This window comes from Mustela erminea, chromosome 4, assembly GCF_009829155.1.
Source record: "Mustela erminea isolate mMusErm1 chromosome 4, mMusErm1.Pri, whole genome shotgun sequence".
NCBI classification, from domain to species: Eukaryota; Metazoa; Chordata; class Mammalia; order Carnivora; family Mustelidae; genus Mustela; species Mustela erminea.
The window spans coordinates 117784468-117800088 of record NC_045617.1 but is presented as its reverse complement, the minus strand read 5'-3'; the positions used below and the strand labels follow the sequence as shown (position 1 = coordinate 117800088).

At 46.1% G+C, this 15621-nt stretch overlaps 1 protein-coding gene across 4 annotated transcripts in view; it reads right to left on the bottom strand.

The window, feature by feature from the left end:
• Positions 1–15621, bottom strand: part of TCP11 (t-complex 11) — a 138139-nt gene that overhangs the window by 13799 nt on the left and 108719 nt on the right. The window contains exons 1-3 of one of the 4 annotated variants that reach the window (XM_032340558.1): positions 6079–6287; positions 5623–5760; positions 2746–2842 (exon numbers count right to left, since the gene is read on the bottom strand). The exons of 1 other annotated variant lie outside the window; for it this stretch is intronic. In XM_032340558.1, coding sequence (XP_032196449.1) covers positions 2746–2842; positions 5623–5746 — 221 coding nt within the window. In that variant the 5' untranslated portion in view covers positions 5747–5760; positions 6079–6287. Of the gene's footprint in view, positions 1–2745; positions 2843–5622; positions 5761–6078; positions 6339–15621 lie in introns of those variants that run through there. 2 more of the 4 variants (XM_032340557.1, XM_032340559.1) reach the window with 2 other exon arrangements.

Here is a 15621-nt window from a genome sequence, read left to right as displayed (position 1 = left end):
AGCTACTGGTTTTCTTGAATTAAACATCTCCCCCTTAAAAAATACAGTAGTAATGTATGTGCCATGTAAAACAAATAACAAGCAAGCAATATGAAAATGAATAAAACAAAAAGTCAAAGTTCCTCTCCCAACACACCAGCCTCAATCATCAGAGGTAACGATCAGAGGTTATCAGAGGTAACCAACTATAATCTGTCATCAGAGGTAACCAACTATAATCTGTCCAATGGTGTAAGGTGTACTAGAATTGTTCTCAACTCTTTCTCCTCATCCTGTCTATCTAAACCATCTCCAAGTTCCACAAACGGTGCTTCTTAAATGCCTCTGGAATCCATCCCCACCTCCCATCATCTCTTACCTGGACTACTGTTATAATCCATTCCCTGGTCCCCTTGCCCTCAGTCTTGTCCCTTTCTTATTTGTTCTCCACAAATTCATTCTAAAATCAAGGACTTCTGAAATTCCATTCTGACCATGATGCTCTGCTCCTGTAAAGTCCTTGAGGGACTGGCCCTCACCAGCAACATAATTCACTTGCAGGACCCTACTCTGCCTCCTTTTCTAGTTTATCTCCTTCTATCTCATTTTATACAGCTGCCCACACCAAGGAACCTATAAAAAACATACCATATCCTTGCCTCTGTCATAGTTTCCTTGCTGGGAACATCTGGGCAACATCTATTCCTCCTCTAAGACTTGACTCAAAGTTTCATAAGCAACTCAAATCTTCCTCCACAGGCAGATCTTCTCTGACCCTCCTTAAGCAACTGAGCATTCTCATGAAACTCTTTACAAACAACTATGAGTGAACTGATGGGTCTCTTCTGTTATTCAACTGTTCCCCCTACAAAAACTTCTGACAGCGATGACAGTGCCTTGTTTATCTACAGCTACATCTCTAACTATCCCCAGCACTCAGCATCTGCCTGCCACATAAGGACTCAGTATACACCTCATCAATGAATGCCCAAACATGGGATTTCCCTTCAGAGTATACAATCATCATTAACAGCATCCTATGCACAAAGGAGAGGCAACTGCCAAAAGTGAGTCAGGTCAAACTCTATTTTCAACCTTTCTCCTGATAAAATTCTGCATGACCTTACATGAAAATCCAGCTCTGACTGGTACTATTTCTCCTGCTTCATTTCTCCCTCTCTTCTCTCTTCTACCCATTCCCCCAACTCCCTCGTTACTGTCCCTTTAGCAGACCTTCACTCTTCCGGTTTCAATTGTTTCTCTTCTCCTGTTGCCATCAAACGTATCTAAGCAGTGAGGGAGGTGTTAGGAGATGTGGGTTTTCATGAAAACCTGGTCTCACAGAAGCTGTGGCACCAAGCATGGGCACATCAGAGCACAAAAAGGACAGGAACTCCATGCCATAAACAATGGCACTTGAGTAACAGATTCCTAAGGCTGCCGGATCACAAAAGCATTTAAGGAAACTGGCTGATCACAAGCTGTCCTCATTGATCTATTGGTGGGAAATTAGAAGTTTTTGAAATCTGACATTGAATTTACCGATTTAACTGCCAATAAACCAGCAGAGCCATTCAATTCATACTCCCCAAATGGTGCTCCCTTGTTACAATGTCAATATAACTAAGAATCAAAGTGAAGCTTGATGGAGGTGGGAGAGCATTATTTACGAACAGAGTTCTGATCCTGATTCATAAGTTAAACTGACTTATGGGGGCACCTGGGTGACTCAGTCGGTTAAGGGTCTGCCTTTGGCTCAATTCATGGTTCCAGGGTCCTGGGGTAAAGCCCCACATTGGGCTCCCTGCTCAGCAAGGAGTCTGCTTCTCCCTCTCTCTCTTGCCTCTCCCCACTGCTTGTGCTCTCTCTCACTCACTCATTCTCTCTCAAATAAATAAAATCTTAAAAAAAAAATTCATATTCTATCTGTGCCTATTTCATCTGTGGTCACTTAAAAGAGTAATTGGAAGGAGCTATGAAGCAGGCAGCTGATCAGATGAGCCCAAAGATCTAGGATTCCTGATATTCACAATGGGGTAACCTCAGCTCCAGGAGTGTGGGCGTGGCTTAGCGTCTACCTTCCAGCAAGCAGAATGCAGCTGAGGTACTAGGATGTCATTTCTGAGATGAGGTAACAGAAGGACTGCGGGTTCTGTCTTGGGCACCATCTCTCACACCTTTCTTTTCTCACTCAGAGAGGGAAGCCAGCTGCTATGTGGCTCAGAGCTGAGGCAGGCTCTGATTAGCACTCAATACACTGGCTACAACTAGGGCCAGAGACACACAATTAAACTGTGCCCGTACCTCTGACTCCGAGAAACTGTGAGATAATGAACATTGTTTCAGCTACTAAGTTCCAGGATAACTGGATAGCAACAAGAGCTAGCTACCACAGGCTACTTCTTCCACATTTATCAGAGAAGATGTGAAATCCACCCTACTGATATTTTATTATTAACGGTGGCGGGGGGCGGGGGGGGCGGAGCGGATCACAAAGTGAACATTGCAATAATAATTACTTTGGCTTATTTACTAGTTAAATAACATCTGCTTCTTGACGTTCTAATACTAATAATTATTACTCTTCTATTTAAGTTGTTGAGCTCTCTTAAGGTTTATATTCAAAAACTGTATCCCCCCCCCCCCCGCAGTTTTACTGACTCAATTGGATTATTAAATAAAGATGCTTCAAGTCTGGTCAGAAGCCATTAGTGCTAAATAGCTATGCCAGAATGAATAAAATGGAAAAATCAGAAGCGCTGGTACCTGCTTGGAGAGGAAACCATTTCTTTCACGTGGAAATCATGATTCATTCCAATCTTGTTGCTCAGCTTAGAAACATCATCAACTGTACCTATCAGACCTGTGACAGAAAGAACCTCAGGTGTACACCTGAAACTAATGTTAACAACTATATTTCCATTAAAAAAAAAAAAAACTATGGCAGACACGAGTCATTCTGAATTTCTATGTTATTCATAGACTCACTCTGAGTAGGCCCCAAATTGAGATTCATCAAATTGATCTCACACCAACTCATTTGACCGTTCTAGTAGTTTAGGTTTTCTGAACTCTGGGTCCAGTGCCTAGTGTAGTCCAGCATGGAGGTGAGGGAGGACAAAGAAGCTATTTTATAAATAACAAAAATGAAATACAAGCCTTTCTCTTGAAAAGTAAAATAATAATTAAAGCAGCAAAGAAACAATAATTTGTGATTTGCAAACATAAGCATTTATCTAAGGGTATTCTAATTCTGCTCTCCTTTTCCTGACTCTGATGAAAGTTAAATTCTCCATATCGATGGTACTGAATGGCACCAGTGTCACCTGGTCTCAAAAAGCAGGAGTTCCCAGGTGTTAGGATTTTATAGGTTACTGACATTTCCAAAGATTCTGAGCAACTGATGAGAACCTGCCCACGTTCTGTTTTGCCAAGTGTGAACTGCAGATAAGCAAATTAAAAAATCCACTCTACCACACCAAACCATCATTTCAAAAAAGAAAAGCTTAACCTTCAAAAAAACTAAAACCAAAAACTCCCCCCCCCAACCACACACAAAACAGAAAGGGAAAGTTATCAGAATAAAGAGGAGTCCTTTACATTGAATCGATTTAGCTTTAGGAAAAACTCATTACATCTTTATTTTCTTTCACTAAATATTGTGAAGAATTTTGTCATAAACCAGCACTAACATTTGGGACCCAATGCTCTAAGTTCTTACTACAGACCCAGCTGAGCTCATTCTCATGAAACAGCACAATAGTTTTAATGATCACTTGGTATGTGGAACGAAGTTGCACATAGTACATCATACTTTCTCATTCTCTTTCAATAGCCCTTCATAATTCAGCAAGAAAAATATCTGGTTCTGAGATATGGAGGGGATATAAATGAATGAAGACTGGCCATGAGTTGGCCACTGTTGAAGCTGGGTAATGCGTAAATGTGGCTCATTGTACTAGTCTCTCTACTTTTATAAATGTTTAAGTTGTCCATAAGTAAGATTTCAAAATGTAAAAAGGAAAAATAGTTATTGTAGAAAAGAGGCTACACAGAATGCCTTTACTTTGGAGATACACGATGAAGTTTTTAGATCAAGTCATGACCCTAACTTTCAGTATGAAAGGACAAAAATACATATTTATAGAGAGAGCAATGTGGTAGAATGTTAACAATGTGGGCATTCACCTTTTTTTTTTTTTTACTTTTCAACAAAGTTGAACTATTTTGAAATTAAAAAATAAAATAAAAATCTATAGGTAAAAGGTGATTGCAAATTTACCAAAAGCCACTGAGCCCTTGCTTTGGCAAACATAAAGATGAATTGAACCTTAAGTGGACAGCTGATATTCCCTTTATTTTTGCAGCCTCTCGGAAGCCCTTGGTTTCAGCCAAAATGGCAAAACACAGTCAAACATGTAAACAGACAATCCATTAACTCACTAATGCGAAATGAGAAATAAAATCTTCCAAGGGATACTGAGTTATAGCAGCTTACTGAAGGACAGAGGGAAAGATTACCCACAGAAACACTTTCCAAATACAAGAAGTCGAAGTTCAGATCCTACTTTGACAAGACTGTTCTGGTGCTCACAAGTACCATGGTACTAGGTAACTCCCAACAGCTGTAAAAATCAGGAAAGGGGAGGGCCCAAAGAGAAATTCGAGGGAAAAGGCAACTAAAGTAGATTTTTAAAATCCAAATCCCAAGGACAAAGAAATTTTCAACATGATACAGTAACTGAACCAAGACAACTAATCTACATGTCAAATTCTTTTTTTTTTTTTTTTTTTAAGAGGCAATTTGGTTACTCACTTTAGGGTTGTTTTACCTACGGATTCATCTAAATAGTCTCCCGAAGAATTAGATTGTTTACACCGTATTTACAAAAAAATTGGCTTTCCCTCCCACATCAGGTTCATTCTATCTAAATAAATTTCTATGCACCAATTTGCCACTTTGGGGCCAATCTGTTAGCCGGCAACGACCCCATGTGGCCACAAGAGAAAAGTGCAATTCAACCTCAGAGTAGCCGGGCCTTGAACTAATTTTTCACACTTGAATCTTCGAGTTTAACTCGAGTTAAACTCTTGCACGTGGACAGGTCTTCAGACTGGTGCCTGTTTTAAATTCTGTAGAGATTACTAGAAGAGGAATGCTGGATGAGTCCCAGCGAAGTTCGACCTACGGAAGCACAGAAGAGACCTGCGACGCAACAGGAACATAAAAGTACGGAGCTCGAGAACAGAAGCCCAGACCAGCAGTACTTCTTAAGTCCATGAAGCGCCGAGTGATTCCCACCGAGGGCCACTTGGGTTCTCTGAGAGTAAGTACCCCAAGTGTCCGCCATTTTCCACCTACAAATTCAAACTACAACAATTATGGCGGTGAAGGCGCTTGGCCTCAAATCTTGTCAGATTAAAAAAAATTTTTTTCTTTTGTCAGATTCAAGTAATCCGGCCCAGGTCCTTTCTCCCTCCTGGACCAACCTTCGGGTGTACAGGGGGCCTAGGGCCTGGGGGAGCAGGGACTGGGGCGGGGGGCAGGGGGAGACCAGGCGAAGGGCAAACGGAGAGGCCGGCGGGCCCTTCCTCTTCCGCCCTGCGCCGGGATGGGCGCCCCCGAGCGGCTACGGGACCTACGGGCGGGGTGGTCCTCGGGGCCTCTCCGGTCTTCCCGGGTCGGTGCTGAGATCTCAGGCTTGCAGGACCGGCACTGTGCGTCGCCTGGGTCCTTCAGGGGCACTTTCTCCTCGACGTCCGGCATGTTGCGGATGGAATCTGGGTTGGGGAGAAATGACGCGCCGTTGGCGTCGGGGAAAGGGTGTCTCCCACTGTCGCCGGGGGTCCGGAGCCCGGCCCGGCGCGCCGGACTCGGCCAGACCAAAAAGCGCAGGGTGGGCAGCGTCAGGGCGGGGGACAGGCGGGACAAAGGAGCCTGCAGGGCTGAGGGGTCCCTGGAGTCAGGCTCTGGGCGCGCAAACAGGAGGCGGTCCGGCCCGGGCGACGCTGGGGGCAGCCCCCTGGCTCAGGACGCTCGCCTCGCGCCCTCTCCGGCAGCAGAGGGAGCCCTCGGCGCCTCAGCCCCGCGCCGCTCACCTCCTCCCCGGCGACTTGCCGCCTGCTCTGGGGCCCCCGTCACAGCCGCGCAGACTCCAGGCGCGGGCTGTACCAACCGCGGCGGGGCGGCGGGGGGGGGGGCGGCGGGGGGGGGCCAGCGGGCGGCCGGGAGGGCCCTGGCGGCCGCGCGGAGCCGGCCGGGTCGACCCCGCGCGCACCACGGCTCGCCCTGCTGGGGACGCCGGGTGGGAGAGTCGGGGCTTTGAGAACAAAGCGCCGGCCATCTCCCGGGGCAACGGGTGGGGTCACGTGGCCACCTGGCAGTCTCCCTCGCCCCCACCCCGCCGCCTGCCGCGCGGCTGGGACCCAGGCGGGCTGGCTGGTGCTGGGTCGTCGTGGGCGCGAAGCCCCTCCGGCCTCGGGTTACGTGGTTGCTGGGGGCAGTCTCCGCCTGGCATCCACCCCCACGAAAAAGATCACCTGGAGCTACTTAGGGAGGGAGAGAACAAGGTGATTTGTTCTCTTCAGCCGGCTCTTGTAGCCCAAGGAAGAGAACCTCACTGAGGCGGGTGGTTTCTTGTTAGTGCCTCCGAGGCACCTGAGGAGAGCGGGGCCATGCTACCATTTCTGCAAGTGTGGAAACCGAGACCCCCGGCCACCTGCGGGTCTGTGGAGGCGTGCAGGCGGGGCAGCAGCAGAGGCTCTTCCACTGAATTCCTGGCCTGGGGTCTTCTTGGGCTGGACCTCCAACCCCTGGTTCCGGCTCTCGGGCTTGTCTTGGTTTCGGGTCTGCCCTGTTGCCCTTGGAGCGATTTGAGGACATGGAGTGACCACTCTCCCCTTCAAAACTTGCATTTCGGGGGCTGGAAATGAAAAGGAAGCATCCACAGCTTACACTCCTATCCCTCTTTATTAACTAACTTGATCTCTTACGACAAACGCTTGCTCAAAAAATGGAAAATAAAACATAAGATGAAAGTATTGCCTGTAAGAAATCAAGTTATTATAACCCTTGCCTTGTTAGTGTGGGATGTGGATTCTTCTTGCACAACCCATGTGTTTTGAAAGGGAAAATTACGAAGAGACGCATAAGAACACTTCCTTCCTGCCTTCCTCCCTTAATCCTTCCCGCCTCCCTTCCTCCCCCCCTCAATATGCCTAACATGAAGCTTGAACTACTGCCCCAGAGATCAAGTGTTGTGTGTGAGATGTGTGCTCTACCTACTGAGCAAGCGGGGGGCCCCTGATACATTTCTGCTAAGAAAGTCTACTCTAGGGGCGCCTGAGCGGCTCAGCGGGTTAACCGTCTGCTTTCGGCTTGGTCATCATTGGGGTGTCCTGGGATTGGTCCTGCATGGGGTTCCCTCTTTCTCCCTCTGCTGCTCCCTCTCCCTGTGCTGCTTCTGTTTCTCTCTCGCTCTGTCAAATTAATTTTTTTTTTTTTTTAAAGTCCACTCTAGGGGCGCCTTGGCGGCTCAGTTGGTTAAGTGTAGGCTTCAGTTAAGGTCATGATTCCAGGGTTCTGGAATTGAGTCTCACGACTGGCAACCTTGCTCAGCAGGCAGCCTGGTTCTCCCTCCGCCTGCCACTCCCCCTGCTTGTGCTTGCTCCCTTTCTCTCTCTCACCAACAAATAAATAAATCTTAGGGAAAAAAAAAAAAGTCTACTCTACCCTGAGGTCAAGGCAGATATGAGGGGAACAGCCTAGTAAAGTTACTGTTTAGCTGAAGCGTTCTTAATCCAGTACATATTCAACCTGCCCATTACCCCTCCTAACCTTTCCTGGTATTTCCCTCAGAGATGTTAACTGTGCAGGCTGGCCTTCACCCCAAACTGAGAAGGAAGAGTAATTATCTGACTTAAGCAAAGAAGTCCATGAAAATGTAATTATTCATTATTACAAGAGAGATTTTTAGGCTGGGTCTCAAAACAAACTGACAAACAAAAAGTTGTTTGGGTGGAATTTTCCAGAATGACACCAGTTCATTTGTCCACAAAAATGGCATTGCCATAAAACTTCCCCTGCTGATGCCTGAAATTACCTCCAGCAGTTCATTCATATACGTTACACAGCCTATGTATAGGTATATGTATATGTCCTCTTAATACCCAAATTCTCTGGAAGGGGCAGTGGGAAGAAATAGCAGGTGGGAGCTTGTGGGGGTGGGGACTGAAGCCAGAAAAGGAGTAAAGGATGGGGGTGGAAAAGAAAGACAGAATTGGAGTTTTCCCAGGGTCAGCCTGGGGACAGCATTTCATGATCTTTATCACTATAGTTATCAGAACCAACTAGCCAAAGTTAAAAGTTGAGGGGAATAGAAAGATGATTCAAGAGATATGCCCTCCTTCCCTTTGGGGTCTTAGTTAATGATAACTGATTTTGGTTTAATGATTTACAAAATGTTTTTACATTGCAAATCCATATGCTGTGGACACAATCCTACCTGTTCAGTAGGCCAGGCGGGTGTTATTTTGCATCATTTAATAGATGAGCGAACTGTGAATTAGAGAGGCTTCTGGGAGTACCAAAAGTCACTTGGCAAGCAAGGACTTGATGCTCAATCCTATACTTTTTCTTAATTCACCCGATCTTTCTGTCTTCTAGCTGAGAAGCTGTATATACAAGAAAATATAACTGACATAAAATGGTATAGAAAGTGCAAGAGCTGGGGGTACAAATGAGAAGAAATACGGGACCGTCAGAGAAAGGATGAGAGATCTTCCAGATGTTTGGATCAGCTCAAACCCAGCCTTTAGCCAGGATCCTAAGCAAGACTGTGTAACTGATTTGTGTTTGGAGGGGATCCTTTGTTCAGCCTGGTTCCCTCTAAACCTCGGGACCTGCTTTAAACTCTCCTAATGGGTGAAATTGGATTTTCCACACATGTCCACTATTTATTGGGAATGCCCTTCCTGACTGAGTTAACACCTTTACCCTGTGAAAGTGTACATATCTCAAAAGACCCACAAGACAAGTGTTTCTCGAGCAACCCAAGGACGGATGTAAAAGCCCCATTTCCTCTCACGTTGCAGTGTGCCCCAAGCTGTACAGCCCTGGGTTCTCCTTTTATATTAAAATATCATCTGAATTTTGGGGTGCTGGGTGGCTCAGTCGGTTGAGTGTCCGCTTTGGGCTCAGATCATGATCCTGGGGTCCTGGGATGGAGCCCTGCATCCTGGCTCCCTGCTCAGCAGGAAGTCTGCTTCTCTCTCTCCCTCTGTCCTCCACTCCCCCCAACTCCTGCTCTCTCTCACTCTATATCTCAAATAAATACATAAATAAATATTTAAAAAATCATCACTTTTATCTTCTATTCACAACATATCCATATTTGCCTCAATACTAAAGTCAATTTTCTATCCTCAAATCTTTTGAGTAGAATTCTTGTTCCAGAAAGGAGGTTTTCCTATACTCACTGGTACACCTCCATATACCCCTATGGGTTCATACACCGCAGACTGAGAAGCGGTCCAAGGGAATCTCTGGCCTGTAGCTAGAATTTTCCTGCTCAACCACTTCCCCACATATGTGAGCTTTAACCCAAGCCCAACAGTATGCTCTGTTTTCATTTGCTAAATACTACCCTGGGTACACTACCATACAAAAACAATTATGCAGAGAGTTGGTCCTACCCACAAAGACATTCTGAAAGAGGGGTTGATAAAGACAAAAATGTAAGAAAAATACTCCTGGATGACTGTAAGAGGTACAGAATCTAAGAGGAATCCTGAATATGGATCCGCTAATTTTATGAAACAAAATAACGGAAATGAAAAACATCTCATCTTACAAATCATCTTAGGCTCGTGAGGTTAAATGACTTGGCTAAGGTCACCACCAGTTTATGGAAAAATGTAGGACTAGAACCCATATCACAGTCGGTGTACTCTATAACATATAGGGCTAAGCAAGAGTAAAAACTAATACTGAAAATAAATATTTGTATTTCTAAAGAAAAATGTAAATGACAGGCCATGGAATGGAAAAAGTAAGAGGCGGAATTACACAGAGGCCAAGCTTGCAAGTTCAGTAGACTATACTGGAAGATAAACTACAGTCAGAGTGGTAGGGACACGTAAATACAGGGTGGGACATTTAAATGAAACCATTTGGAATCATGTAAACTGGGACTGATTTCATTATAGCCTCCCTTATGGTACAGAACTGCACGTCAAAACTATTTGCTTTAGTCTTTTGATAAGTGTGTTTTCTTCATAGAATCAAAGAGTAGGAGAAAGGTTTCGGTAATCTGGGGGCAGTCTGGACATAGCCCTTTGTAGCTCAAAGTGAAGTGTTATGGATGGAGAACCCTTTACAAGTCTTTTAAGAAAAGGGAGCTCAAAGAGAGGACAAAGAAGATTCTGGCAGCCGCTTAAACATCCAGCTTGGTTAGCCACATCTCACTCTACCAGCGATACCTAAGAGGTCCTTGTTTCTTCCTGCCCCGGGGTCTTTGCATGTGCTGTTCCTTCCCTCTGGGATCCTTCCCCTTCCTCTCCTTCCCCTCCTACCTCACTCCCTCTCATTCTTCAAGTCCAGCTTGCAAGGTCTAACCTCCTCAGGGAAACGTCTATGAACCTCATTCGCTTCTCTCAGCACCCCCTATGTTGTCTTTGTAGCCTTCACCACAGCTTGTAATTATATGCTTGTTGGCATAATTAACTTGATTCAGTGTGGAACTCTACCGCCGGACTGTAGGCTCCCTGAGAGCAGGCACGGTCTGCATTTCATTTACCACTGTGGCTGGAACATAGTGGATGGGCAGTCCCTAAGGGTAGCCTGAGCAAATGGGCACAAACTGGCGTGCAGCTGCATGGAGGACCCGTAAGAATGAGCTACTGCTCCCCCCACACACTGGAGAGGCCCGGCAAACTGTGTCTCTCTGGACCCAGTTTCAGTTACCAGCGCCTGTCTTTCTCTTTTTGTCTCAGACACGTTTCCCCTCTTTCCATCTCTCCTCTGTCCTGGGAGTCTTTTAAACCCTCAAAGATGATGTCTGAGAGAGAAGGAAGGGTGTTCAGGGTCCTTTGACAGGGAGCTTCCCCCCACACACACACCCCCGCCTCCCCCGACCCTGAACCGGAAGGTGGCGATAGGGGGCAGTGGCAGCCTGGGACTAACTTCCAGAAGTAGGCTGCCAGAGAGAGAGAGAGAGAGAGAGAGAGAGAAAGTCTCTATCTCTCTCTCTCTCCTTCTGCAGAGCAAGCCAGGGTCAGCAGCAGCCCAAAGCCACAAAAACTGACTTTAAAAGTCCTCCTAAGAGCTGCGTCTTTCGACTCCCCAAAACAATCCTGCCTTGTGCCCCAGGACACGGCGCGAGTTACACACTTAAAGCAGTTTCCACAGAACCGCATTCAGTTGGTTTTAAACTCTGGGGAAAGCTGGCAGCCTCTTTGTGGGTTTTTTAAAAAAACTAGTTAGAGGGACAATTAAACCTTTATGGGCCCCAGAATGTACCTATGCAGACATAAATAAGGATCATTCTTCATCACCAGAGAGAATCCACTTTCTGGCAACAGAGATATTTTTCTGCCATCGTAGGACAGAGCTGTGCTCACACACCTGAGAGCCTTTATGATGAGGGCAGGTGATGGGGGCGGTCAACATGGGCAGAGGTAGAAACTTTGACCATAAGTTCTCAAAATGGACACATAGCAGACCTTGGGCTTAGCCAGTCTTAAATAAATCACAAACTCCCAAAGCCTTTCCAGAAAGCAGCCCAGATTTTAGGCCAAGAAAACTCGTCTTACTGCCCTCCCACCCCACCCCCTTGTGTTACTTTGGGCCAAAATGGTCCATTTGTCAAAGAGTCCTGACTCTTTTATTCCCACTCTTACAACACAATACAATGCATTCACGTATTTACAGTGCAGTGTCCTTGAATGGTCGGATGGCTTTTTTTTTTTTAATCCAATAATATCATTAAATGTACCAGGGGGCTAACTTCTTAAAGGAACCTTTGAGTAAACTCTTTTGTTAAGTGAATCAGTCTTTTGTAAGGCAAATCATCAGCCACCAATTTGTTTTCCAAATCTGAGATTTCACATAGGAGATTTTCTTCACCAGGCCCACTTTAGATGGTGGCCTGTACATTTTCTTTTATTTTCCTGTCTTTGGTCAAGACAAGCTCTTCCTGAATAGACATTATTGGGTAGGGATGAAGGAATCTCAAACACTTGAGAAGTAAATCAGTTTCAATCATTCCTGTCATCCATAATTCTCTAGAGCCACCAGCCTAAAGCAAAGTATAATGATCTCCCGGCAAAAAATCCAGCATAGATTTGAAGGCCAGTCTATTTGAAGTCAGTTTCAAAAGAAATGCAGAGAAAGGGGCTTTGAAAAGAAAAATTATTGTAGATTTTTTTTAATTGAGGCAAAATACATAGCATAATATTTACCATTTTAACAATTTGTGAGGGTACAATTCAGTGGCATTAAATAAACTAAATTCACAATGTTGTGTAACCATCACCACTATCTATAGCCAAAACCTTTCATCATCTGCCACAAAAAAACTCTCCCCATTAAACAATAACTCCCCCGCTCCTCCTCCCAGCACCCCTCCTTCACAACCCACGAGAACCTCAATCCCAGTTTCTGTGTCTATGAACAGGGGATTGTTTTAAACTTCAGCTTTACTTTGGGCCTTTCATTTCCTTCCCCTGGTGTGGTGGGAGAATGGAGAAAGTGTGGCCACCCTCTTTTCACCTTGTAGACTCTTCCCGCTGCTGCTTCCTGCTCCCCTTTCCTCCGCCTACCGGGGCGGAGCTGAAGCAGGAGTCAGTCCCGGACAGAGGGAGAAACTGGCGAGGGGCTGCAGCCCTCAGCAGGAACAAAAGGAGGTCACTGGGTCTGAGTCTCCCTTACCAGCTCAGGAATGGCAAGAATTTTCTGACTTCAATAGTCTGAGGAAGTAGGAACATGATGAATCCAGTGGCTGTTCTGGTGTCTGGGGCCTACGCCTGCATGTGGCCTCCTGCTGAGCACCTGTCAGCTTCTGCCTTACCTACCAAAGATCAGTCAGGGCTGAGAGAGGTAGGACTGTAGGAAGAGACATGGAGGGCTTCCTTGGGCACCCACAAACTCCATGCTTGGAATTTCTAACCCTGAAAAACACAGGCGAAACCACTCACAACCCCTGCAGAATTTACATTTCTTGTACCCATTGGTGGCCAACAGAAGCACACTCAGAATGATTCACATCCTAGAGTTTGGGGTTTGCTTTGTTCACAATGCTTAGAAATTCTCAAAGGAGCTTCCCCTCACCCCCCACCCCCACCACACTCTGCCTGCCCCCTTCCCAACACACAGCTCAGGGTAACGGGAGACTTGGCTTACGAAATCTGATTTTTAATTGTTTCAAGAACTACTTGGGGACCCCCAGCCTCGCCTTCCCAACCCTGGGAACTGTGAGTCTGCCAGGGCCCCTAGGGCAACTGGGGCAAAGTGGTTTTGTGGCACAGAGAAACAGCCACGAGTTGCGGGGAGTGGAGAGAGAGGAATCACCTCAAAAGCAGGAGAGTTGAATTCCTTCTGCTGCCCACTTGCTGGTGACCTTGGGCAAGTCCCTTTACAGCTCTGTTCTCATTTCCCTCAACCTGGGTGGGAGGGCCCTCAAACTATGAGAACTTACAGGAAGAGAGAGAAACAAGGCTTTCTGATATTTGGAATTCTTGAACTAGGAATCCAAGTCCTTCGTTTCCCATCAGTGCTGACATCAATGGAGGAACGGCAGCAGGGATGTAGGGGAAGACAGCTGGGGAAAGAGAAGAGTGGACGGAAGTACTGTAGGTGTGTTTTAGGATGGATTGAGAATGAAGTTTTGGTTGGATTTTCATGAGAAAATATTCGGCAGGTAGGCAAGGAATAAGCAGCTGGAATCAAGGAGCAAGACTGAGACAAATAGATAACAAGAATAGAGTCTGGAGTCATGGTTGATGAAATAGTCTTAATAGTGCCAAACAACACACATCAAATGCTGAGTATGTGGCAGGCCCTTAGGGAGCCGTTCACATGGATGTGCTATTACTATTCTCACAACACCCTTATAATGTCGTTAAAAGATACAGTTTGTACACCTGCTATATAGATGTATCCCGCTCAAGGTCACTGTCACACAAGGAAGAAGTGGTAGTACCCAGACTTGAACCCTGAGAGTCTGACCTCAGAGCCTTTGACCGGTCTTTCCTTTTTTAGATTTTATTTATTTATTGGGGGTGGGGTGCGAGAGCAGAGAGGGGAGGGAAGGGGCAGAAGGAGAGGGAAAAGCAGATTCCCGCTGAGCAAGAAGTGGGGCTCTCAATCCCATGGGCACTGAGATCAGGACCTGAGCCAAAGGCAGATGCTTAACCGTCTGAGCCACCCAGGCACCCCTTGACCAGTCTTTCATACAACCTCCTAAAAGGGGAGGTGGAGGAAAATAAGAGAAAAGCAATACAGGTGAAAGACAGAACCTTGGCAAATACCTGCAAATAGTGGTCCTATTCTTGATCAACGGTGATGTAAAATTGATGAGATGAAGATGTGGGTCAGAAACAAACTGAGAAGCATCCAGGTGTATCTAGTGATGCTATCAACTGGTCTGGCTCCGCACGCGTTCAACAGTAACACTGAGCGCTTACTGCGAGCCAGGCACTGTACGAAGAGGCATCACCTACATTATCTCATTTAGTCCTTTCGCAAATCCACCAAGAGGATGCCCATTTCATAGGAGAGCCACGGGCTTAAGGGATTTAACACCAGCTGGAAAGGGTCAGGATGGGGAACTCAAAGCCAAGCTGTGTGTTTCTGGACCCAGCCCCTCAAACAGTCTTTCCTGACTGCCCCTCAACAGTCACATAGCGAAACCACTGGACATTTTTGGAATGTTTTGTCTAAGATTCACTCCCTTGAATTAGCTTGTAGTTGAGCCCAGTATTTGAAGTCAATGCTTCCGGAAGTTGCTAAAGGGTTGTCAGCTGCCTGGAACCAATGTTTAAGTTTACAATGTGCCTATTTGAGTTAATTTGACCCAATTAGAATAAAGCAGTGAGTCTACTTTCTGGACCCCGAGACAAGCCCAGAGAGGTCCTGCCACATTCACCTCCAAGGAGCACCCTGATTGGTTCATGGGTAATCCCCCTCTCCCTTATGGTGATTGGTCCAGAGAGAGCACGTGACACAAATCTGGCCAATGAGGCACAATAAGAGGTCAGCGAGAGGCTCCATTAGTCTACTTGCCTGCTTCAGTCTGGGAGGGAGGGTGTTTCGTCTAGACTTTGTGGGGCTGTGGTGGGAGCAAGAACTGTCTCCAGAGACTGTGTCAGTACCAGCCTCACTACTCAGAGAGTCACAGGGAACCCTCGCAGCCCAGCCTCCTGCCTAAGATTCCCCAGCATCAAGCCAATACATTTATTGTTTAAGTCAGTGTGATTTGGGGTGCTGACAGCCCCCAACTCCCACTGGAATGTGAGCAGTATGAAGGCACAAATCATGTCTCTCTCCTTACGTGGTGCATCCCCAGCCCTTATTACAGAATTTAGCACTGAGACATAACTCTATGTAGGCGAATGAGTACATAAGAAGAGTAATGAAAAAACAAT